General features: G+C 33.6%; 1 protein-coding gene across 1 annotated transcript in view; it reads left to right on the forward strand.

Moving 5' to 3' along the window:
- DACH1 (dachshund family transcription factor 1) overlaps nt 1–27,038 on the forward strand; it is a 414,309-nt gene that overhangs the window by 346,393 nt on the left and 40,878 nt on the right. Inside the window, exons 7-10 of the mRNA XM_027116097.1 lie at nt 14,238–14,389; nt 23,123–23,270; nt 26,255–26,398; nt 26,897–26,965. Of these exons, the coding sequence (XP_026971898.1) occupies nt 14,238–14,389; nt 23,123–23,270; nt 26,255–26,398; nt 26,897–26,965 (513 nt within the window). The remainder of the gene's footprint in view (nt 1–14,237; nt 14,390–23,122; nt 23,271–26,254; nt 26,399–26,896; nt 26,966–27,038) is intronic.

A 27,038-nucleotide genomic window follows, 5' to 3' on the forward strand; every position in this document is an offset into this window, starting at 1 on the left:
CATCAGTATTGTCATTTATGAAATTATGTTTCAATACATATGCTACTTATAATTTCAATACATATGCTACATATGTTAATCTTAAAGTATATGGGACAGAAAGTGTTAGTAATATAGACAATAGCAGTAAAACTTCCAGTTTCTAACTGGATTCCTCATTCTTGTGAAATCTTACTATATAGGAAGGAAGAATAAGTAATGAAGGATAATTTATTATGTCAAATAAACTTATTACTTAATTGCCTAAAGCCTTTGGTGAGAGTTTTTAAAGTAAATTAATAATCTAAACATAGAATAGTTATTGACTAACTAAATATATCAATAGAAGAGTTCTACACACCTGAATACCTGTGTGTACCTAGGTAGTTATATAGCTATGTTCATATGTGTATATAGTCATTTATATGCATATATACATACATATAATATAGTTTTCTTTGAATTTCCTTCAAAAACATTAGATCTTATAGGGTTATTTTACCAATAGTAATAGAATTTATCTAAATCTTTCTTAATGTGCTGTTAAGAAGATTCTTTAACCAATATATATGCTCCAAATTTGAAAATTCTGAGTAAAATAAAATGCACAAAAATAGCCTGAAAGATTAATTTATTTCATTTTGAAATATTTTGAAACATTTTTTTATTTACTATACACATATATATTGAGAGCCTAGTAAGTGCAAGGCACTGCTAAAGGTATAGGGGACACAGTATCATCAATACAGAGAGGAATTTTGTCCTTAAGCAGCTTGCATTTTAATTAGAGGAGAGAAACCATAAATAAATATACAAGAAAATATAGGGTAGCAATAATGCCAGCTTGATTTGAATTGAACAAAACATGTCAGAGGAATGAATAGTAGGATGGTAGGATAAAATAGTTCTACATTCTCATGAGATGTATGTGATTAGAAAGAATGTGCCTTTTCTGCAAGATGATCAGCCACAGATAATCTGCTCCCAAACACCATGGACCACAACCTTGTGTCCAGAGCTCTTGCAATTCTTGCCCCCTTACTTCTCTGATGTCTACACTAGCCACTCTCCTCACACTAGGTGGGTCTCAGCCGCACCACCCTTCCTCAGTTCCCATAACACATGTTCTCTTTCTGGCTAAGATTCATCTAACTTGAATGCATACAGTCTTCATGATTTGAAAAAAAGAATCCTCAAAGTGAATCTGAGGCATCCATGCAATTAGACATATAGGATATAAAGTAGAAGATAACAGGAAATACTTTGATAGGAAACCATTGTTTGATGGTTTTTTTAAATTTGAATTTTTAAAGTAATTTTCACTTTTCAAGCAGTTTTTCCAATTAAATTAAAAACAGGTAATAAAGGAAAACTTATGCAAGATGTCTCATTTCTGTGTCCAATTTCTGACCTTTTCTTGAGCCAACAGCTGTTTTTCTCTTAAACATAACACATTAAAAAGCTAGGAACAACAATTTTATAATTCTGACAATGTCATCTTTTTTCTTTGCTACAAAGAGCAAGTGGTTATAAATTGGAAATCAATTTTTTCAAACTTTCTATAGTAAAGGTCCAGGAATTTGCATTATGCTTTTATGCTCTGAGAGTTGCAAAATAGCAGCTGTGCTGTTCAAGAATCCCCTTCTCGCAAGGGAAGAATGCTGACAATGATATAAACATACACTCTTAACTTTTTATATTTCCCTAAATCCTAAAAATTAGTGCTCTCCTTTGCATTTGTATATGACTATGTTAGAAAGCAGTTACTTTTAAAGGAAGAAGTCATAAAATCTCAATAGGTAAAAGGGTTATAAACGTCCTATCAAGTTTAACGTCCTATCAATTTCCAGGGAATATTTTCTATAATATTCCTGACAGGATGCTTCTTAATTTTGCATGGACACTCTCTGTCATGACAAATTTACTATTTTCCAAAGCAACCAACAGCACTTTTAGGTACATGAATCAGATCTTACCATTTTCTACCCATGCTTACTAGTCCCTTTTCTGCACAGGGTAGCTACAAATATATTAATTTTTTTAATTGGAATTTTAAAATTTAGAACTTTAAATATCATAAATAATTTTTACATGCTAGGTTCACATTTCTCCAAAGACAATCCAAACTGAAAGCATTTTTTATTGTATACCTTTTCATTTGTTCAGATCCAACTAATTTAAAATGTAACCTCAGCAGAAATGCATCTTTATTAATATAAGAACAAAGGACTTAACAAATTAACTAGTTTCGGAAATAAATTGCATCAGATATTCAACCAGTCAATACTAAAAATGTATAACATGCATTGAGGCATTGAGGTTACACAGATAAACAAGATGGCCAGAATTCCTTCTTTCTCCTTTTTTTCATGTTAAACACACCTAAGGAAACAAACCTGTAAAGAAGTATGTTTGATTATAATTGTCAATGAATTTGATCATCTGAAATAATCTTGGTAAGATAGTAATTAGTTTTTATGAATGGGAGGGGAAAAATGAATTGGTTCAAGCCAGTGAAACTGAAGGTGTAGATAGAGCTTGTAAGTATCATCTCAGGAGACTTTGTACGTTCACGTGCCATGCGCTCGGTCTCAAAATGGTTCGGCAAGGGAGGTGAGAGTGAAGGGACCTATTAGAACACACCTGTGGCTTAGAAGGAGTTCTTGTGCTTAGTAAATTAACAGAAATTAATTTATCTAGATCAGCATGCTGATGTCTAGATTAAGGCAGTGTCCCAGTAGCTTGGTGCATGGTATCTTATCAGAGTAGAGTGGTCACCAAGAACTATGCAAGTTCCCGGTACGAGGATGGAGTGACACTGATGGAGTCAGGAGAGGGTTGGGTCTGCTAGAGAAAGAATGACTTAGAAATCTAGATAAAGTTTTTGTGGTGGAAAGTGAGGCAATATCATGGCTAGGGTCGCATGATGATGAAATTCAGGAGAAGCTAAATTGGAACAAGTGCAGAAGACAATTTGGGACAATAGCCAAGGACTGATTGTAGCTGATCAATGGGTAAGGCATGGCACCTGCTCCTTCTGAAGTAAATCTCTTGGACAATAATTTTTGTTTGTTTGTTTGAAGAATGTTTAAGTACGCCTTGATTTTTTTACCTCATGAAATGCATGTGTCAATTTAAAAGTGACACTTTCATGGTTAAATATTTCTCAGAAGGAGAGTATAGACCTTGTTTGTAAGGTGGCATTAGGAAAAGGATTGGAGCGAAATTTACAGAAATTTACCTTGGTGAGCTACTTAAAGTTAGGATTGGTGTTAAAGGTCTGTTATACTCATGGTTGGAGTTCTCTGGTCCCATATATGGAGAATCTGGAATTTCAGTTCTAAGATATCTTTGCTTCAAACATGAATAATCATAAATGTGACAGTGGAAGTTGTCAATTTGGGGGAATCTTGGCTGCCTAGGGTGACCATTAGGTGGATTTCCAGGGAATAAGTCAGACCTTGCTTAAAAATGAGTGAAATAGAAAATCTCTAAGTTTTCTTTCTACTCTGAGATAAAATAACTGTAGAATTATTTTCTTTTTTGGAGTGTATGTTACTTGTACATATCTGAGCACACATATCAAATACCTTTTTAAAATTGTGATAAATATCTTACATTTTACTCCTTGGATGTTTAAAGAACATAGGCTCTAGAGCAAGACTACATGGGTTCAAACCCGGCTCCTCTCCTTACTAGCCCAGTTATCTTGGCAAGTTAATTAACTCATTTTTACCTCTATCTACTCAAGTGTAAAATGAGGATAACACTAGTAACAATCTAACTACTATTGTGAGGATTAAATGAGTTAATGCATGCAAAGTGCTTAGAACAATGCTTTGCACGCATAGGAAGCACTCTGTATATGCTAGTTATTTTGATGATACTGGTGATAATCTTTATCATACCAATACCTCTGACATTTTGAAAGAAGAATGAGTTAATAGAATCTTTCCTGACTGACCTTCCTTACTTTTTTTTTTTTTTTTTTTTTTGCGGTACGCGGGCCTCTCACTGCTGTGGCCTCTCCCGTTGCGGAGCCCAGGCTCCGGACGCGCAGGCTCAGCGGCCATGGCTCACGGGCCCAGCCGCTCCGCGGCATGTGGGATCTTCCCGGACCGGGGCACGAACCCGTGTCCCCTGCATCGGCAGGCGGACTCTCAACCACTGCGCCACCAGGGAAGCCCTGACTGACATTACTCTTATGTTAAAAACTTTATTATAGAAACTCTCAAACGTGCATAAAATTAGAAAAGGATAATGAACCCCCCATATACCTACCCATCATTCAGCTTTAACAGTGATCGTCTCAAGCCCAGTCTTGCTTCATAAATTCTCCCACCCAACTCCTCCTTTCCCCCAGAGAGTTCTGAAGCCGGTCCCAAACATATTTTATTTAGTCAGTTGATGTTTCTTTATTTATTTCTAGTGTGTATCTCTTAAAGATAGGGACTCTTTTCCCTAAATCATAATCATATTATCATTATCACTCCTAAAATCCCTTGATATTTATTAAATATCCTGCCAGGTTTCACATTTCACAGATTGTCCTATGTGTACATGTGTTTGTGGGTATGCATATCCTTGGAGTCAAAATGTTCTTTTTCCCTGTATTTCCTCCAAATAAAATCCTTTTTTTGTGGGGGGAAAAAAGTCTTTATTGTTAAATAAATAAAGTGATAGTTTTTAGGGTCAATCACTTTTGAACTTGTTTTGTCTGAAAAATGAAATATGTGTACCAAACAACTTCCAAAGATATCTCACACTTTTGTAACTTCATGGTAATTTTAGTCCATGTGCAAATCAGGGTTTAAGGAATCCACAATGCCAGAACTATTCAATATTTCAGGGGAATAATTTGAGAATTTTGTTCTGTTGTATTCACTTAGCAATAAGATTCATTTTGGGTTAGGAGACTCATAAATGAAATAGAAGTGGGCAGAGGTAACAAGAGAGAGCAGAATATCAAGCCATGGCACACCATGAGGGTGCCCAGTGTTCCTCGTCATTTTCTCTTTACTTCTCAAGGAATATTAATTTTGAAAAAGCCTTGGATTTATGTGACAAATTCTCTCCCCACCCCCTGAAAATTCTCAAAGCACATTTCAGAAACTCATTTTTGGCAGATGAAAATTTAAGTAAATTGGCCAAGGTCACAGCACAATAAGGGCAGAGTTATCAAGGCAATGCAGTTTCCTGCTTTTTCCACCATCCATGAAATTAGAGTAACTCCACCCCTTAAAATGAAAGGGTCTACTTTTTTTTCTTTCTGAAATTATAAACCATGATTTGGAAATGTTTTTTTACCATTAACTCAGACTCTCAAAAGTGGTCTTTTAAGGCTATGAAATGTTTGTGTGTGCATTATTTCAGCTACTACAACTGCATATATTACAACCTATACAATTTGCTTTAAAAGAAGAGTGGCTTTTTTGTTTGAGCTGATTTTCTTTTCATGAGGTATGACATGATGAAGAAGCTATCTGTAGGAACAAAACTAGTTCACTTTCTATGGGCAAGCACAAGCTGTAAAGTAGATTATTAAAGTACACAGAAATAGAAAGTTAGATCAGAAGTGATATTTTACTGTGAGGTCTTCTTTTGGCCTTATAAAATGAGAAAGAACTAACCTTGTTCTATTTCTGAGTCCTGAAAAAAGCCTCCTAGCAGGCATATCACCTTTAATTAGGTTTCTGCTTTTGGGAAGCATTCTACCAGCCCCCTTTCATTTATTTTTAATGATGTTATCACTAACAGGCAAACAGTCCCTTAATAAAACAAAAACAGTTTCTATATAAAGCCTGGTGTACATGTCCTGAGTCAGTCATCTAAAAACAAATGTTATGATTGTTTCCGTTGTGCTCTTAGAACCCTTAATGGCCCTACTGTGCAGATATGCAAAACATCAACCTAGGAAATATAACCATGTCTGTTATGCAGATTTCAATAAATGCTTTCCCATATTCACTTGCAATATCAGCAGTGAGGTTAAACCTACAGGGTCATGGAAAAGACAGAAAGGTCAATTAAGTGGATTTTTTTGGCATAAGCTACACCAGCTCCTTCATAAATACTTACAGCTTAAGACTTTAGGAGACAAGCAGGGGTGAAAGCCACCCAAAATGTTTAAAAGTTAAATCAGTGTGTGTGTGTGTGTGTGTGTGTGTGTGTGTGTGTGTGTGTGTGTGTGTGTTTAATGTGTGGCACCATTGTATTTTGCCAAGAAATTCCAGTTTGTGGGAGGAAAAAAATCTATGCACAGATGCCTGAGAATTTTAGTTTCATCTTCTCAATGGCCAAAGGACAATTTTGCTGTCAAGGCCAAGTTTAGAAATTAAAATTAATGTATAGCTTGATTTAGTGTTTCCTCCATACATAGATTTTGAAACACAAATGCAGAATAGACAGAAATTAAAGACTCTCTTTTGAGAATAATGGTAGAAAATATACACTTTCCCCTTAAATATACAAAGTTTTTTTAGGACACTTAGTATCCCTGTTTTCCTTGAACTGTTATCCCTGTGTGGTTTCCTCACAACCCTTTCACCTTCCCTGTTTAAATATTTCCCAGTATTCAATGCCCATTTCGAATGCACCTTGCCATGAAAATTTTATTTTTCTTCATTCTGCTGTCAATTTGCATCATCTAAGTATAATCTCTTCTTTTTCTAAATAACCACTGGGTGTCATTTGAATCAATCTTTTGGCACATACCCTTATTAGGATTATAATTGCATGTATTTTTTTTATCTTCTTCCTAGGGCTTCCTCCTAACCCAAGGTAATGTCTCTGAAATTGCCTTGTAATCAATAGAGAGGTTTCCCAGTAGAAAGTATTTTTAGTTTTATTCTCCTGGGTGTAGTAAGCAGAGTCTATATCCTTCTCATTTCAGCTTCTGCCTCATCTCATCTCATTCACATATTCTTTCAACAGATATCAATCAGTTCTTACCGTATGTTAGGGAGCTGCAATACATGTTCTATTTCTTCCCTTAAGGAGTGGTCCCGAACTTTTGTCAGCTTCTCAACAGCAAACAACCCATGATAGTTGTATATGTGTGTAATAAATACTTTATGCCTTAAATTAGGCAGAACTGTGAGCTTGGTGTATTTCTTAGCACACCTCCATCATCCTGCCAAAGATGCACTTACAATGATCTCCTTTGAGTATTAAATCTTCTCATTTGTTTACCCAAACTTGAAATCCAGAGTTCTAATACTGCTTCCAGTATATCCAAGCAATTAAGTGTTCTTATGCTTTTCAGTCTATTTCTCCAAAATCTGTACTATTTTCTTTTTGTGTAAGTAAATTTACCCATTTTCTTTAGGACCTGCTACCTGAAGAAAATCAGTAAACTAGTTCATCCTCTTTGGCCCTTTCTCAAGTTATTTCTATCATAGTCAATTTTAACTGTTCACTGAACTAACTCAGGTTTAGTTTATATATGGCAACTGTAATAATATACAGTAGTAATTTTATTATCAACATGATATTTCATCATCACAAGGCTCATTAGAGAGAAATAATATAGAAACCACAGGCTTATGCCTCATGGTACAATATTAAGTTTCCCTCCATGGCACATTGAAGCCAAGTTTACAATAGGAAATTTCGAATAAATTTAGTTATTTCTTAATTATTAATACTTTATATTTATTAGCATTTTATATTTCACAAAGCACTTTCATATACATAACCTAATTGGATTTGAACTACAGTCCCTTCAGTCTGTGGTCTTCATTTTAATAAATAGACCAAATGAGTCTCATAGAACATAACAGATGGATTCTTTGCTCAGTTATTTGCTAACACTTGGTAGAACCAGGACTTAAACTCACCCCTTCTGAATCTAGCCTGGGTTACTTCTCATTTTACTGTAACTGTATCACATTATGGTAACAATTTTATGTAAAAAAATGGAGTAATTTTAAATCCAGAATTTGGAAAGTGGGCTTAAAATTTAAAATATGAGAAAGGACTTATTTTGTGATATTCCTGGATATTTTATAAGAATTGGAATAGATACATGAAAGTTTGTGACCAGTTTTTGATTTAAGATTACATTGTGGCATCAGAATTATTAGTTCCTATTGTCAAATTAAATCCAGAATGTCTCGAGTAAGAATGAACCATGGTTGAGGTGTGACTGAGCTCAATTTAAATGACTGTGTTTTACATTTGAATGTAAGTTTCAAACTTTTTAAACACCAATACTTAATTTTTTAAATTATTCATGCCTCTACTCCAGTTGGACAATGTGGCTGATGAGTTTCCAAAAACACCAGTAAACTTAACTTTATATACAATTGTGATGGGAATTTATCAAAATGACCAAGAAAAATTTTTATTTCTATAAATAACTATTCACTTCTCTATAGACAGTACCATATTCTCCAGAATTTTTGTCAACATTTTTTTTTACTTTACCAGTACAGAAATATAACAGTTTCATGCAAACTTTCAGATCACTTGTAAACATTAAATATGGAAATTTTTCCATTTTAATACTGCTGGTATCTACTTCACATTACTATGAATAAATGTGAATTCCCTTGGAATGTATGGTTTTCTAAAAGGGAGTATTTTTCTACTTGGACCTTATGATATAATAAAAGATATCAGAGACAAAGATACACACACACACACACACACACACACACACACACTTGAAAACGAATATATAATTCAAACCCAAAGGGATTAGTTATGAAAATAACATATTAACAGGAAAGAAAACATTTTAAAAGTAGAGGCTCATTACTTTTTCAAACAACATTGTTCCTTAGGATATCCTGCTAAATTGTTATGTGTGATAAGATGGGATGGAAAAAAGCCTGTCTTACAGCGGCATCAATCTTAGTGATAGTCATTTATTGATAAGTGACTTAAAATATGAGTAGAATCATGAGATGAAATGATGAGAAGAATGAAATATCATTTTTTCATACTTTATTGATTTTGGAGTTTTAAAATATTTTCTTCTATTTTTTACTTTCTCTTCATATTGTCCTTTATGTTCTAATTGATGTTAATTGATTATGTCTTGTTATAATTGTCATAATTATATTTGTTATAATTATTAAGATGTTAATCAGTAGCTTTTTCTGGTCAAAAGATGAAATCATTTGTTAGTTTATAATATGTGCTGTTCTGTTTTCCTTTAGAAAATCACTGTAGTTCCCTAGAACTAAATTAAAATACAAGAATACTTTAAAGTTAATAACCACTCTTTCTTAGGACTTTAAAAACAACAAGAACTCTTTAGAGAATTGGCATAACTACTGACCCCTATGGTTGTGGAGTATTTAAAAAGATTATGCCCTAGTTAATGCAGCTTTCAAAAGTGCTTACTTTATTCCTAGGAAGATGTACCCATCATTGCATCAGTCCTCAGTGTTGTGAATGACTGTCTTATAAATTTTTCAAATTTTATTAGAATTTATCAAATTGTCTAATTTGATAAAATGAAGCAAGATAATTTGACTCCTTATAAAATAGAGTTTGTAAACCTAAGTATAATCAATAGCTTTCTCTGAAATTTCGTGTTTGTGTGACTCATTCTTTTTCAGATGTTAACGAGATATCCATAACTCTTTGGAATTTGTAATTAAGATATTGAAATTCAGATGCCAAATTGATGCACTATCACCCTGCAATCAATATAAGTGAAATTTCCACTTAACTAATTTTTCTGATTTCTTATAAGGAGTAATAGAGAATGTGTAATTTTAGATTTGAGTGATACTAGAGTTTGTCTCATTCAACCTGCTAGTTTTTTAAAATTGAGGAAATTGAAGCCTGAAGAAGTTGTCCCGTGTCCAAAGTAGCTGTTACTAACTGAACACTGAATTATTTTCATTATACATCCCAATGTATTCAGAAAGTAGTGTGCACAGTTTTAGTTATCTATAGCTGTGGAACAAATGGCACTAAAACTTAGTGGCTTAAACCATCATACATTTAAAATCTCATGATTTCTGTGAATCAAAAATCTGGGTACAACTTAGCTGGATACCTCTGGTTTAAGGTCTCAAGAGTTTGCAGTTATGCCATCAGCGTGGCTTGCAGCCTCATCTAAAGGATTGACTGGGCACGGAGAATCTTTCAAGCCAACTCATGTGGTTTTTGGCAGCCCTGTCTCTTGTCCTTTGTCCCTGAGCAGGGCTGTCTCATGACATTACAGCTGGTTCCTCCATGGCAGGAAATATAAGGAAAGGGAGAGAGAGAGAGATGGAAACAGACTTTCTACAGCTGAATCCTGGAGGTGACATCCCATCACATTTGCTTTATTCTGTTTGTTAGGTCTAACTCAGACTAAGGGAAAGGTTCTATATGGGATGTGAATAACAGCAGGGAGGAATCATCAGAGGCCATCCTGTAGGCTACTATATACCTGCCACCTGCTCAGAGAAAATACTTCCCCAGTACTTGTCAAGTAAATTAAAATACTTATTTATTAATTAAGTCTTTATAGTAAAACGTCTCAGGTAATGGAATTGGAATATGGACTCTTGGTTGAACAATAGTATTCTATATACATTATTCTTTCTGATTTTATACTGTGATTATGAAAAAGTATGCCCTTGTACTTATGAAATATGCAGTGAAGTCTTAAAGATTAAAGAGGGAAGATGGTTCAGACATACATACACATGCACAGAGCAAGAGACGGATAGAGACAGAGAAATAATTAAAGACCAAATATGGCAAAATGTAAACAATTGTTTAATTTGAGGAAGGAGTTAAATTTGTTTCCAAGGGCTGGTTTAATAAATTACCACAATAAAACAATAGAAATTCATTTTAAATTACCACAATAAAACAATAGAAATTTATTTTCTCATAGTTCTGGAGACCAGGGGTCTAAAATCAAGGTATCAGCATGATGAGCTCCCTCCAAGAGATGAAAAAGGAGAAACTGTTCTTTACCTCTTCTAGCTTCTGGTGGTTGTCAACATTCCTTGACTATAGCCCCCAAATTCCAATCTTTGTCTCCATCTCCACTTTGCCTCCTCCTCTTCTCTGTGGCCCTCTTCTGTGTCTCAAATTTCCCTCTGCCTTTCTCTTATAAGGGCACTTGTCATTGGATTTAGGGCTTATCCTACATCAGAATGATCTCATCTCAAGATCCTTAACTTAATCACACCTGCAAAAACCCTCTTTCCAAATAAGCTAGAATTACTGGGATCCAGGGATTGGGCATGGACTTATAGTGGGGACCGGGGGGCTACCATTCAATACACTACAGAAGTATATAGGGATTCTTTGTTCAATTCTTGCAACTTCTCCATAAGTTTACAATTATTTAAAAGCATAGTATCAAAGAACAAAAAACAGAGATTACATTGTCAAATGCCATAATAATTCAAAGAGAATAGCATCTGACAAACTAACTTTCTTTTAAAGATAAAACTTTAAAAAATGTACAGATATATCAAGCTGCAATAGGTGTTTTGTGAATTTGTGCTTCATCATCATTCATTGTTTGAAGTCAGTGGAGATTATGTGATGTCAAAACACTCTTCCATGTTGTCTGGCTTCTCAAACTTTTGCTTTAATCTTCTTAAGACATTTAGGATATCAAAGGTCACTTTTATTTCAAAAGGAATAACTGTGTTCCCAATTTTACTATCTTTGTAGGAAGACTGAGACTTTCTATGATGTTAATTGCCACAAGATGACAACTTTTTCTCAGACAGTAGGGTCTTGAAGCCCAAAGGAATATTTTTGTTTTGTTCGATCTTTGATTAATTTATTTGTCTTCTTTTCAAATATGTTTATTGATCTTAAGAATCACTCTTTTTTCATTTCTTTATAGCTGTCATTGTGCCCTAAATTTGATTGAGTGAAAGTGGCTTAGTGCAGTATCTCAACCATATAAAATGATAAATAAATGAATCTAATCACATAATACCATACTACATGATAGTCTGTTCACACTTACCTGAAGCCGTAAGGACAAAGATGAGCATTCCACTGAAGCAACTGCAGAAAAAAAAAAAAAAATGACATTCACACACACACCCCATATATTCCTACACATAAACAAGGAACAATTTTAATCCTACATTGGGAAAAAATTGGAGTAGCTAACAGAATAATGATGGAAGACAAAATGTTTTACTAACTATAAGAATTAGCTACTTTACAATTGGAATCTGTCACTAGGGTCTAGATGAGCTCTTAAGACTTGCAAATTGTAGTTTTTAACATCACTTCTCCAGTTTCTAGTACATTGTTTAAGTAGATATTGGTAGTATTAAGTAAATACATATATAAATGTATATATCATGGGTGATTAATGAATTAACTCACACAATAGCCAAACGTAGTCAAGCATAAATGTATTGGTTAAGTCAAGTAGTCATGGGAATTATGGAACTTATAATCAAATGTGTGTGTGTGTGTATACATACATTTGATGCTTTTTGCTTGGACAACCTTTAAGAATTGTGGAGTCATAGACTCTAATGCTGAAAGCAAACTCAGGTGGTCGTCTGGTTCTATGCCTTTCTTCAAGAGACAAGCAATTATTATCCCCATGATCTATTAAGCCACACTTTCTTTAGTATGTGACAGCTAAGGTGATGCTGATCAAAAAATATAGCTCTTTATTCTTAAACAATTTCACATGCACATAGATGTTTAACAAGTGCCTTTGCAGAGCTATCATGAGAAAATGCTAGCAGCCTTGGTCTGGAGGAGTAATTTATGACAGCTAGGTAAATGGTGTCCAAGATCACCTTGATCATATTAGCCACGTAGTAGCCCTACCCCTGCACTGCAGGCTTTCTTTAACCCTGGTGACAAGAGTGATTAAAAAAATAAAGAACACAATGAGTCCTACGCAGGCTGCTAACTCTGTTTCTTCTTCTAGTACCTGCTGCCTCAGATCATCTGTCAGTAAGTTAACAGAGGAGGGAGTGGAAAGAGAAACTGCTAAGGAATGAGTGAGTGTGTATGAGAGCAGGGTAGTTAACAGAAGGCCTTGTGTCCGTCACTCCCCTCCCCAACCTTTCTTCCCTTTTGGTTCATTAACTAGAAATGTGGAAAGGTGAGGGAGATGAATTTAACTTGTCCTGACATTAGTCAGAGACAGAGAAGTGCGGCAACTTCCAGAATATTTCTGCCCCAGAGAGAGGGAATTGGAAAAGGTGTTGTGTGGTTAGGTGTTGTAATGAAAAATAAAGAAATGATTCAGGAGAACAGTGGAATCAAATTATAAGCATAAAGGTAAGTGTGCTGAAGTTTTTAGCCACTTGCAAAATTAAGAGATATTATCAGGACTGTGCAAATATATTGCTCTAATTTTCCTGGAGTGAATTATGAAAATATTTACAAAATTGAGAATCCCGCCCTGAATAAAATTTTCTCTGTGATATAATAGACTAAAATAAACCATAATAAGTATGTATTTTAAAATGTTTAAATAATAAAGAACTGAATAAGAAGATTTCACCGTGAGAGTAAAAAGAATTTGTATCTGGGCATTATTCTAAGTTGCTTACAATGTTGGAGAATGTTCAATAAGCAAAGTAAAGGTTTTATATTTGATTTTTGAAATGTTTTGAGAGTTGTATATTATTACCCTTTCTTTAGACCCCTTTTTCATGTTTAAAAAACTAGTTTTTCAATATGAGGTGAGAGGTATTCAGGGCCAAAAGAATTAGATCTTTAGTTTTCATGATATTGAATTATTCAATTATAATTGAGAAAGAATATATTTGATTCCAGTTTTTATTTTAGTCATGGAATTAAAAGTTTTAATTGTATAGTCACTTGTAGATTCCTTAAGAATATATTTGAACAAATCATTGATATATAGGAAGGGTTAACTGAGAAAGAGACACTAATATACATAGCATTTCTCCTATATGAAGCTCTAGAAATACCCTATTGTCAATCCGAACAGAACAAACTAAAATGAGATAATTGGGAAGGTGCCCATAAAGTCAGCCTGAATATATTATCACAACTATATATGAGATAATATTTGTTTTAAAAAGATTCTATGGCACTGTAAACTCAGTCTCATTAGAGACTGCATTTAAGAGGCTTATAAAGTTACTCATTAATGTTATCTTGTTGTATCTCCACAGCTTTTTCATTAAAGAAAATTCAGCAGAAAGCATTTTCTCCTGATAGCAGGAACCAATTTGCAATAAATGTTCTGGAAACCACTAGGGAAGCCATTACTGAGGTCTAATAAAAACAGACAAGCGTAACTTGTTCTATATTTTTGTTTCAATCACATACAGATGAGACCCCGCTTTCCACACCAACTGCAAGAGACAGCCTTGACAAACTTTCTCTAACTGGGCACGGACAACCACTACCTCCAGGATTCCCATCTCCTTTTCTGTTTCCTGATGGATTGTCTTCCATAGAGACCCTTCTGACTAACATACAGGTAGGACTTTTTCACAGTCTGGGAGAAAGGAACGTGGAAGGCTCAGTTGTCTATTTTTCCCAAATTCATACTATTCCAGCTTAATCCATTCTTGAGACTGACTGAACCATGGTATTGAAATTTTTCTAGCAATTTAAGATTTTAAACTTACTACACAAATCAAATTGGTTAGAAATACTCAAATATGTGTATATTACACACATTAATATACACACATTAAGGTGTACACACCTTAATGAAAACTTAGATGCAAATGACCTAGGCCTTTTAAAAATTATTCTGCCTAAATGCCTTCCTTATTGCCAATTAATGGGAGGAATCTAACTGTTTAAGTTTGTCTGATGTACTAAATGACAGTATACCAGTGCTAATAAATATTTAGCTATTTTTAAACTGCTGGCCTTTCGGTGAGGAAATGATATGTTTAGTCATTCAAATATGTCTAAAGTAAAAGAATCCAAAAAATCCCTTCTTTCATAAATAAGTTTATTTCAGTTAATAGGGTTTCTTCAAAGAATAGACTTCAAAAAGCCATACAAAACTTTCCACGGATTTCCTATGTAGTCTTCAGGATGTATATTTTACGTACAGTACATTATGAATCAAAAATACTTACAGTTAGCAATAACATAGAGCATGGAGCCAAAATAATAAGAGTGTTTGGGATAAAAGAAAGCATAATTTTCTTGCCCACACATGAAGTGGTCATGTGGACCCCAGATGGAGATTTTTGCCATCTACTTCAACACACTTGGAATAGCTAGTAGTAAGCATACGCTTACAGATACTGTGCTGGTAATTTTTTTTTTTTTTAATCTTTGCTCAAGCACTCGATCCTTAGTGATATTTTTCTGTACACATTTCCTACCATATTAAACTTTCTCCCAGTAGAAATGTAATTAATTTTATTTACCCCTCCAAGGACATAACAGAAGGCCTTTAATGTAACATATCTTCTCATCTATTAATATGGCATTTTTAATACTAACGTAATTAGAGTCTCCAGAACTGTATTCAACTTTAAGGTTTTATATCTCAGTAATTGAAATAAATCATCAGTCTAGCCTAAATGTAATCAAGGCTAAATAATTGATTATATTTTAGAATAAACATAAAACTTATTTTTTTCAAAATTTGGCCCATATTATTGTTTTCCAAGGTAGAGTTTTTAATGAATTTCTCCTTTGTCAAATTAAATGCTTTCAGAAAATATCCCTCAACGTTTTAAAATGGACACTCTGAGAAGTAAGGGAACAATTTATTTTCTTATGTATATAACCCCATATGAAGCTAAGCATTTAACTTAAATTTCTCCATTTAGGTGTCTGTATCTTCACTAACTAAAACCTCTTTAACCAGGAAAGTGGTAATTTAATTTCAATTTCAGCAGAGAAAACATTTCTGTGTAAACATTCACTAGTATAGACGAGCTTGCTCATCTGAAGAGTGGGTTTACACAGGGACCCTTGCATTGTGTGTGAAAACCACATCACTAAGTCAAATTCTGTCAGTTTGAGAGTGTTTTTCCACCCACCCCTGGCCAGTAATACCCAGACTGGAAATATCTGCATCACCTCAAATTGGAATTATTTCTTTAAAGAAAAAAAAAAGGAAACTTCAGTTTTAAAACGTACAAATTTTAGACAAATAATTTATTTCATTGAATATATCTCTAGATTTAATATACTCTCTAACCTTCCAACCAGCCTTGAGAGGTATATTTTAGGAAGAGTTGATGATAGGATGATCATCAAGGCAAACTAAGTTATTTATTTCTAGTCCCAAATCATAGGAAACTGTGTCTGATAAAGTTAGAACACTTACAATAAGAATACTTCATTTAAAATAAATTATGCTTGTTCACTTCAGTCTTGCATATATATAAGTATGTATATATATGTAGATATTATATATTTATATGTATGGATTTCATACCTATATACATGTATATGTGTATGCACATATGTGTACATAAGGTAAAATAAAGATGAAAAATCTTATTGAGTTCCATGCACAGTAATACAAACACACAATACATACATATACATATATACACACTCATTAGACACACATACTGGATTTATGTTCAGTAATGGCTTCACATTATTTTGCAAAAGGTCATAGATGCTAGCTCTTTTATTATTGCCACATATATTGAGTTATAGTAATATCCTAGGAATGGTATAGAATGTTTAAACAGTCATGACCCTGGCTTATGGGGCATACAGTATAAATGTGTTTGCTGTCCAAATTCTAATTTGGGTAATTACATTCTGTCTACCTCAATTTCCTCTGCAATTTCAATTATATATAATGGGGTTCTCTGCTTTCTGTTTCAAATGGTAACACTCTTTTGGCGTGGTAAGTTTAAAGCTCCATATTTCCTTTGAAGGTATTTTATCACAATGACAATGAAAAAGAATTGAGTTAAAAATGTTTATATTTTTTACATCATACAATTTCATGTTTGAAACTAAAGGTTTTTTATGTATATTTGTTATTGTAATTAAACACAAGACATTGGGTTATATTTAAATTTAGTGCACATAGACTCTATTTTTCCTTAAAGTTAATGACCAAACATCTCTTAAGAATAATTTAAGGAGTTATTGTTCTAATATTCAATAAGTTAATTTCATGATATTCTATAATTTGATAATTTTCAATTTTAAAATTTGTAATGATTACTACAGATGTCCTTTCCATAATGTGTTATCAGAATTGAATTTTCATAAATGTTATTTCTTAGTGCTTTAAAAGAGGGCCTGTGGAAAAATACTGTAGACCAGTATTTTAAAATATATATGTACTATATATAGTATAGAAAATACATATTTTATATATATCAATAGTATAGAAAAATATATGTAGTATAGAAAAAATATATATATATTATATACCTTTAGGCACTAGATTTTTGCAACCTTCTAGAACTATACTGTTCTTTCTTAAAATTTGAGTGTTTCAGAAATTAAAAGTAATGAAGGATAAAGATATCTTCAGTAAAAGACAGCAATTTCACTTTAGTGAGAGATATGGATTCATTCTAGATTTTGCTTTTTAGGATTTTTAAAAATGTATTTTATATGGAATTTTATTTTATTTTTTTCAATGTGGGTAGTCTTTCATTATGGCTTCCTTAATCAAACACATCTGTGGAGAACTCCCTGTGAGATTATAGGTGAGGAAAGTAGAATTTTAGTGTCAATTTACTGGATGTGACACCTTCGATCATTGACTACCATTTGAACAAACTGAAAGGAGAATTTTACCTACTTACTCAATCTGAGCTTTCACGCTGTAAAGAATAACTGGGATCTATTTGTACATAGGACCAGGAACAAATGATTTACATTGTTTATCCTATTTACAAGAATTATTTTAAATGACTTACAAATATTAAAATAAGAATAGGTAAATAAGTAGAAAGGTAAAATAAGGTAGAGAATATAAAGTTTAGTTAGGGGTGAAGTTAGCACTAAAGATATATGCCATAAGGGGAGAGAGGATAGGAGTTTGGGTCAGTGTGGTTTGTCTATGTGGTGGTATTAAACAAACAAGGAAGACCTAAAAGGAATGTTAAAACCACAATGCATGGCAGTCCCAGATTGGTTCATTATGGTCTAATAAATAAACATAATCTAAATGTTGTATTTAAGAAGTATTCGTTACTTCTATATTTAAGGGAAGACAATGAAAAATAATTTGACCAGGGCTTCCCTGGTGGCGCAGTGGTTGAGTCCGCCTGCCGATGCAGGGGACACGGGTTCGTGCCCCGGTCCGGGAAGATCCCACATGCCGCGGAGTGGCTGGGCCCGTGAGCCATGGCCGCTGAGCCTGCGCGTCCGGAGCCTGTTGTTCCGCAACGGGAGAGGCCACAACAGTGAGAGGCCTGTGTACCGCAAAAAAAAAAAAAAAAAATTGACCAAATATTCTGATTATACATATTCCAGTCTTTACATTTCAATGTCATGCCAGTAATGTTATAATTTATACATTTCAAAGAAATTAATCATTTTTCATTGGCATCATCAATACATATTTTTAATTATAACAGAGTCAGATAAGAGAATTAGAAGGAAACTTTTCGAAAAGGTAAACAAAATAGGACACTGGCTTCAAAATATGGGTAGACTAGAATCCGATATATTGGTCTTACATTATATCTTTTTATCTTTAATCATAATAATATATTAATCTTCTCCCCGTTTTTCCCATTACCAACTTGTGAAAAGAGATCATATAAAAAAAACCAGTAAAATATAGCCAGTATTTTTAACCCAGTTTACTATAATGAAGACAGTAGCATTAACCTCTTAAAAATCTGGACTCTATATTGTATTTACTAATTTATATTGTATACAACAACAATGATAATAACATAAATAGTAAAAACTAATATTTACTGAGTAATCTTAATGAGTCCTTATACAGGAAAAATACTCCTGTATAAGTCTCCTCTACTCTACTCCAACACTAGTTAACTTCTGACGCTTCTGATCAAGAAATGTCTGGTAGTTTTTCCCATACCAAGCAATTCTGCAACCCCAGCTGGGTGCCCTACAATTTAACTCAATTCTGGCACTATCTACCTAGAGATAGCACCAGATCTCACAGGTTAAGAGTTCAGTCCCACAAGACTGCACTCCTTGCCCCCATTTCCATTGTCAATTTTAAGTCCAGATTATAACCTGTGCTTGTGACCAAACAGCTACAGATTGGAGGTTCCCACCCCCCACCACCATGAGTTGAATTAATTTGTTAGAGCAGCTCACAGAACTTAGGAAGATGTTTTACTTACTAAATACCCAGTTTATTATGAAAGATGAGAAAACCAAGGTCAAGAAGGAGCAGATGACTTGTCCAATATAACTCAGGAGCAGCCAGATAGAAGAGATGCATAGGGCAAGGTATGTGGGATGAGGCATAGAGCTTCTGTGCCCTCTGCACGTGCCACCCAGCCAGTACCTCCACATGCTGACCAATCCAGAAGCTCTCTGAACCTCACCCATCCTTTAGGGGCTTTCCAAAAGTCTACTTAGTAACAGAAACTCAGGTGTAGTTGCAAGGGGCTTATCGTGAATAACAGACGACCCATTTCACCTCTGTTGCTCTTATCACTTAGGAAATTCTACCCGTTGTAGGATCTCTAGACACCAATATCCAGTGTAGGATACCTAGAAGTGCTTTTGATGGAGAGGTCATTGTTAATCGACTTCGGAGAACAGTAACCATAACATTAAACCAAGTATAGCTATAACTTTTGTCACAAGAGCTGTGAAAATGTGTTAGTTGATACTGTGCTATTATATATTTTTTTCTGTCTATAAAAGTTCCTGGTTTCAAGGCACTCTATTCCTTCTCATCCTGGAAAGAAACAAAAGAAAAAAAAAAAGTTAAATAAGCTAGGGATTTCTGATCCAGGCTTAGTCAACTTACTAGTTTGGGATCTTGGATAAGTCACCTGTTCCTTCTGGACCTTGGTTTTCTAATATTTAAAAGGTTTTAGTTAGAAGAGGTGATGGCTAAAAATCTCCTCCAACTAAGTTATTTACTTTCATTAGAAGCAGCAAATTATTGAGCACAAATTTTGGCACGTGAGTTTCAGTGACATTCATGGAACCTTACGTGTCATCTGATTCTGAAATAAATGTGTACAAAATACAAATATGGATTAAGTAAGCTTTTCTTCCTCTAGGATCTAACTAGCAAATTAAGAAATGTTTCTTTTATATCAGTATATCTTGTAGTTCCCTTATACAAACAGATATTTGTACTTCCTAGGCTATAGAAATAGTTGAGATATTGCTAGATTAATCAGTGTCCTTAAATATATATATATGTATATTATATATATAATAGACTCATTCTCTGAAAATTATGGAAATAATTTAATTTACATGGTAGATCATTTCAGAAAACAAAAATGTTTGTGTATTATGACAACCATTATGCCTGACCTATAGAAAAGAAATTTGAGGTCAAACAACTGCTGTGTCATAGAGTAAGCTTAAAATGCATTTCTTCACAACTGTCATGGTCCAACTTCAACATCATGAGAACTGACCTCCCCTTGGAAGCAAATTCATGTTTTAAGCCCCATGTATTTTACTGTCATCGTAGAATTTTCTTGATACTGCACGACCACATGAGACCCAGCATTTAGTGTGACCTTTTGCATATGATCTACCTGGAAAACTTACAGAAGTCACACAAATCTGAAAGTACTATTATCGGTGATGGTTAAAATGGTGTCCCAGTGATTTGTAGATGTTGTGAACACTACTTGCTATTGCTTTTCCCAGCTCCCTGCTGCACTGAAATTTAATCGGTTTTCTGTATTTTTTGCAGCAGAGCGGTCACAGGCAATACCATATTTTTTGCATATGCATCTGTTTGACTCTAGTGAAGATTTTTGTTCACACTGGACTCCTGATGTGCACTGATTTAAAGTCTAAAAATGAAAATTAATTTTATACAGCTTATAAGTATTCCCTAGATGGTATTGGATCCTATAAGCTAATATTTTTCAGACATAATCAGCAGGAATAGGTAATATATTACCATTAGTGACATTAGCAGCAACAGTAACAAAAGGAAACAGTAAATATAAATGTTCTTAGCAACTTCATACTTTACAACAAATATTAATATAAAATTATACAAATTAGAGTTGCAGCTTAACATTATTCAACATGTTTATTCATAATGATTGTTTCATATTTTAAAAATGCCAAAATATTGTGTTTTGTCAGCCAAGGACAATAATAGTTTAATAGTAATTTATTTTAAACAGCTACTGATAATACAACCAATCAACACATTAAGTGGTGCCAACATTGGCATCTTGCTAAATAATATCTAGACATTGCACAGAGAGTACATCTTTCAAAGATAAGTCAACAAGAGCAATCAGAGCAGAAAATTAGAATTTGGTATCTTAGAATTAAAATACAGCAAAACTAAAGTTTTAATTGGGGTGATCTAAAAGGGCACTTGATGTAATGATCTCTTTTATTTGTTACTAATTGTTTGTTTCTGATGAAGAAGAAACATACACAGGAATGTTACTGAATTAAGATGGCAGTTTTCTTAGCAGCTATGTTTTATTGCTAAAAACAAAATAGTAGGGAGGGATGAACTGCCACATAGAAATTCTCTGGTTTGTTTCATATCACAAGAATTAATCCATAAAACTCAGGGTCAGTAACAACAAATATGAAATAATTTATATGTGCTTGAAAAGAGACTAAAAATGGCTTGTGACAATGCTACATCAGTGGGCTGAGCTGAAGGTACATTCCTATTGCACTAACAAGTCAAGCTGGAGTTGAAATTCCTGAATCAAACTGCTTGTGGTGTCTCCTGCAAAGGGGTCACATTCTAGAATATATCTACAATTGGCATTAACTTCCATTTCATTTCTAATTTCAATTGAAAAATTCAGCTGCTGATGTTCACAAACCAAAGCAAAACATCTTCTTCAAAACAGCATTTTGTATTGCTGAGTTGATAAGGATGGAAATTTTAGCTCCAATTTTTACTAATAAGTTTACTAATAATTTTCTAAAGCATCTTAGAAGAGAACACATGCAGAATGCTTTGTATATGTTTTACATATTCTCATAATCTCATTTTCAAAAACCTGAGAATACTACTAATTTTTAAAAATAGAATACAGTCAAATTACATATATATGACTTTATGTTATATAAATAAATATAGTTTGCCTTCACCGTATGCTCTTGAATTATTATATATACTGTCAAATAGTCCCCTAAAAGTTATCCTCTGTTTATAGCCATTTTGATTGCCTTTTTAAAAATAATGCACTATTAAGCCACTAAGTTTTGGATCCCTTACACATATTATGTAGCTCGAGAAAAATATACCAGTATTATAATTTCTATTCATCAAAATTTAAAAAGCTACTCTATGGTAGGCACTCTCTAGGTTTTAGGGACATAGTACCCAATGAGAGAAAATGTCCCTGCCTCAGAGAGCTTAACTTTCAGCGGAGAAGATGCAACATAACGCACTAAATGAATAAATATATGACAAAATTACATAATAATGCTATGAAGAATTTTAAGGAGGGAATAAGCAGGTGAGTTTGGAGGGCTGTTCCAGATAGGATGGGAAGAGAAGGCCTTTCTTGAGTGGTGACGGAACAAACGTGCGATGAATGAAGGATGAGCCATGCAAACTCGGGAGAAAAAGCATTCAGGAGGGTATCAGAAAGACCCAAGTCCCTGGTGCAGAAACAAATCAGTGCCTTGAGAAACGAAAGGCCACTGGTGTCGCATATAATCTCAGTAGGGAGTAGTAGAGAATGAGCCCTGAGAGATAGGTGGGTACTGCCAGCATCACGTGGGCTTATATAAACTATGTCAGATAATTACACGTGGAACAGCTCCAGTCTAATTTTCTCCACAGTATTTATCTCTTAGACACGCTTATGTGCTACCCTCATATAGTTTTAAATCTAGATATTCTAATTAGAATCAGTTGAACCTCCATGCCAAAAATATTTGTCTTTCTAAAATAGTTTAATTAAATTTAGATTTTTTTTTGCTTTAGTTATATTATTTGTCCTAGTGAGTACAGAGTGACTGCACAACAGGAGCCAAAGAATTTGATAAGTGGGTTGTTCTCTTTTAAAATACTTTAAAGTAATGAATGAAATGTGCTTCATACCAAAATATTACAATTCTGAATACCTTCTTTGTACAGGGGCTCTTGAAAGTTGCCATAGATAATGCCAGAGCTCAAGAAAAACAGGTTCAACTTGAAAAAACAGAACTGAAGATGGATTTTTTAAGGGAAAGAGAATTAAGGGAAACACTGGAGAAGCAGTTGGCGATGGAACAAAAGAATAGAGGTATTTTCAAACTTCCAACTAAGTCTAATACTTTATGTCAAATATTCAACATAACAATACTATGTTTCGTGATTTACTGTGAGACCGTAACTTTTTTGTTTTTACTTTTAGCTAAATTTTAGAGCAGGATTTGAATCCTGGGCTTACTGTGCTTCTTAATCTCCAAAGTACATTGTTTCTCTTCTGTTCATACCTCAGGGGGTTGAAATATATCAATTATATCATTAATCACATAATTTTTATTGCTTACAGCATTTAACAAATTCATAATTTTAAGATAAGAAGGTGCTCTGATAAGATGACAGCCATGAAGAAAAATTTTATATTCATTCACAATTGCCCTTTGAAAAACTTAAAGTCATAAAGCTAAACTAGAAAATACTGATTATTCAGGCGAAGCAGATTTAGTAAGATATTTATCAACTGAAATGGGAGACTGATGAATATCTGAACAAATGACCAAAGTTGAGTGTTTGTATAATTTTCTTTCTGAATGCCTCATTTTTATCCAACAAGGTCAAATACACATCAGAGTAGAAACTGATATGAATTTTTATTGGGTAAAAATAATGATATTATCAATCTATGATCTGCTTTTTACACACTTTACAGTGCATGTATAGATAATTTTGAAGGTCATTCATATTTATGTGTTTATTTTATGTATGAAATCGAAGAGTGTTTTCTTTACAACCACTTCCCGTTTGTCTCAGCTCTAAGGTTCTCCTCAGTATTCTAGAAGGGGGAGCTACTTTTCTCTCATTTAATAAGTACTCATTATAAATACTCCACACTTTCTCCTTTGATATGTTTGACATGGTCATTTAAAAATCATTCTTTCTCTTTTGCTTTCAAAACTGGCAGGACTTAAAGGTTTTTCATTAGTTACTATGAAGCAACGCTAGTGGGTCCTGGGATGAGGCTGATTTGGGAAACTGTCACCCCAGGTGTATAGCACTGTTCTAAATAATGTGATTTCGCATAGATTTAGATACTAGAGTAATCAGAACAAGATAAACATTGATAGCAGGGTATGTTCTAAGTGAACATGGTTCATTCTGTGGAACGATCTTCCATGAGATAGCCATGTCTTGATTTTGTTCTCACTTGGAGAAGTGTTTTTTTTTTAGAAGACTTAAAAGCAGACCCTTGAATTCCTAAAGTAACCTTTTGGTTACTTGAGAGACTTTCAGAATTTTGTTGGTTCACAACTGTTGGAAGATTTACATTCTGTTTTATTCCTTTAACCACTAGAGGTATAGGGCAAAATGTTTCACAGATCACATCATGCACCTCCCATTTAATTAATTATGAACAACAAATTAAGAGTAATAACTATCAGTAATTATCTATTATGAGTGTGTCTATTGAAGCAGCATATTACCTTGAAGAGAGAACATGGCAATCCCATTTGCTTCAGTCACACAGGAGGAAGCAGTGAGCCGTCTATGGCAAGGCGCTGGATATTGAGCTTTCAGTGCCATGGGAGTACACAATCCAAATAAATAATTCAGAAATTACTGTTTCTATTTAAAGGGACTTATAAACAATCATCTTTGGAAAGGGAAAGAGTAGGCAAGTAATTTTGTTAAGATAAGCATATGATTTTCACACTATTAAATAAAGGAAATTATCATTTATTTGAAACCAGTTTTGTTTTTCTTATAAGACTGTACTCAATGTACATTTTGATAAAATACAGTTTCTGTTAATATATAATACCAGCAACAACAAACCAGACGAGTTAATGGTCTGCCATCTTAATAATAATGATTATAAAAATGGGATTTGTGTAAATTAGAAATTGAAAGTAAAACTCTTACATGAGCCATTATTACCTTATTTTATATTTTGAGTAAATATTGTGCTAAATAAAAAATGTTGTTCTTTAATCTGTAGTAAGTAATCATATAATAAACTTGGAATGATTACTTCTTGTGACTAACTCTACCAGAAGGATTTTCTAATACTGATTCTGTCACATTCACATCCACAATGTTTATCAACTATCCAAGAGCAAATTATTTCAGAGAAAGGACTTTTATGATTTCCATATGCTGATTGCTTACTTTATATATAGTATAAAAGTTAAAACAATGATCAATTATTGTATGTATGAAAGTACAGTTAACGTATATTTTGTGAGGAACATTTGTCATTATTTATTGATTACACGTTATGTACAAATATATAAATTGTCCAGTAGGAGAAAAATTCATCATAGTTAACTTTTTGTATCATAAGCTACTTTTTTATATAAGTAGCAGTGAAGCTTTATACTCATCAGATTCCTGCAGAGTAAAAGTAAAACTTTCTTGAAATATGTTATAGTGCATATATATTTGCTATGAAGAAATTATTAATATCTCTAAGAAAATTGCAATAGCTTCATCCAAAAATATCTGCTTATATGTGTTAACAATAATTAAGATTATTTAGCTCCTCATATACAGTAATATTTGTTGCATTTTCTAAAATTTCAAGAAAGAGTTATTAAAAATTTTGCTGGTGCAACATCTTTGTAAAGCATTTATAGGGGAAATGCTCCATTTACTACTCAAAATTGATGCTTCATAAAGAGATAGGAGTCATAAAGTTTTGCACTATTCAGACTACTTTGTGTTAGTCTGATTCCAGGGCAGAGACTAAGCCACAAAATTTACTTAATCAGTCTTCCTTTATTAGTGAATAGAAATATCTATTAAAATTAGTTTCCCATTAAATCTGCCTCCACATATGACAATTAGAGTCAATCTTGTAATAGTTCAAAGCTAAATAAAAATTGGCCTCCTTAGATATTTTACTTAGATTTATTTTAAGTAAAAGTGGGTTGCTGTTTTTAAACTTCCTCTGCATAGACAGATGCAGTCCAGCGAGGAAAAAAAAAAAAGAAGAAGAACATTACATAAAACACAGACCATTTGTGGAAATTTGATCATTGCAAAAAATTTAAAATATAATAATGTACATATACTCTTTTCTAGCCATAGTTCAAAAGAGGCTAAAGAAGGAGAAGAAGGCAAAGAGAAAATTGCAGGAAGCACTTGAATTTGAGACAAAACGGCGTGAGCAAGCCGAACAAACACTAAAACAGGCAGCTTCAGCAGATAGTCTCAGGGTCTTAAATGGTAAGAGGATGCATCTTTATGCATGGCTAACTAACTTTCATTTTGAATACTCAAAAGGCAATTTTAGACATGTGTTTGTGGTTTTGTATATTTCTATGGCTTGTGATTCATTAAGCTCTGCTTGAAAGCAGGGTGGGAAGAAGAGTCATATGTGTTGGGGGAAATGTTTTATTTCATAGGTGCTTCCACAGTTTTGTTACTTCAGTATCTGAGACTTGACATTGCTTCTCTATTTAACCAAATCTGTCTGTACTGAAACATAATAAAATATTAATCTGAGAAGTTCCCAACCCCCCATCTCATTTCAGAACAATTTTGCATTATTTATCCATTCAAGTCTTCTGATAGTTCTCATGGTTATAGTCTTTGTTCAAGCTTTAAAAGATGACAAAGATTTATGTAATTTTAATTCAGCACCAAAGTAACAGGTTGCTTTTTTAAAAAGGACAATGGGAATCAAATGAAATGTGTGTCACTCTTAACTTTCTGTGCTTTTAGACTCTCTGACCCCAGAGATAGAAGCTGACCGCAGTGGCGGCAGAACAGATGCCGAAAGGACAATACAAGGTAGGAATTTGCAAAAGGCTATAAATCTAGATCTTACTCTATGAGTTTTTCCTCCGCTTTAGCCTGCTATTCA

This window comes from Aethalodelphis obliquidens, unplaced genomic scaffold, assembly GCF_003676395.1.
Source record: "Aethalodelphis obliquidens isolate GAN/ISIS:26980383/991018 unplaced genomic scaffold, ASM367639v1 scaffold15, whole genome shotgun sequence".
Classification (NCBI taxonomy): Eukaryota; Metazoa; Chordata; class Mammalia; order Artiodactyla; family Delphinidae; genus Aethalodelphis; species Aethalodelphis obliquidens.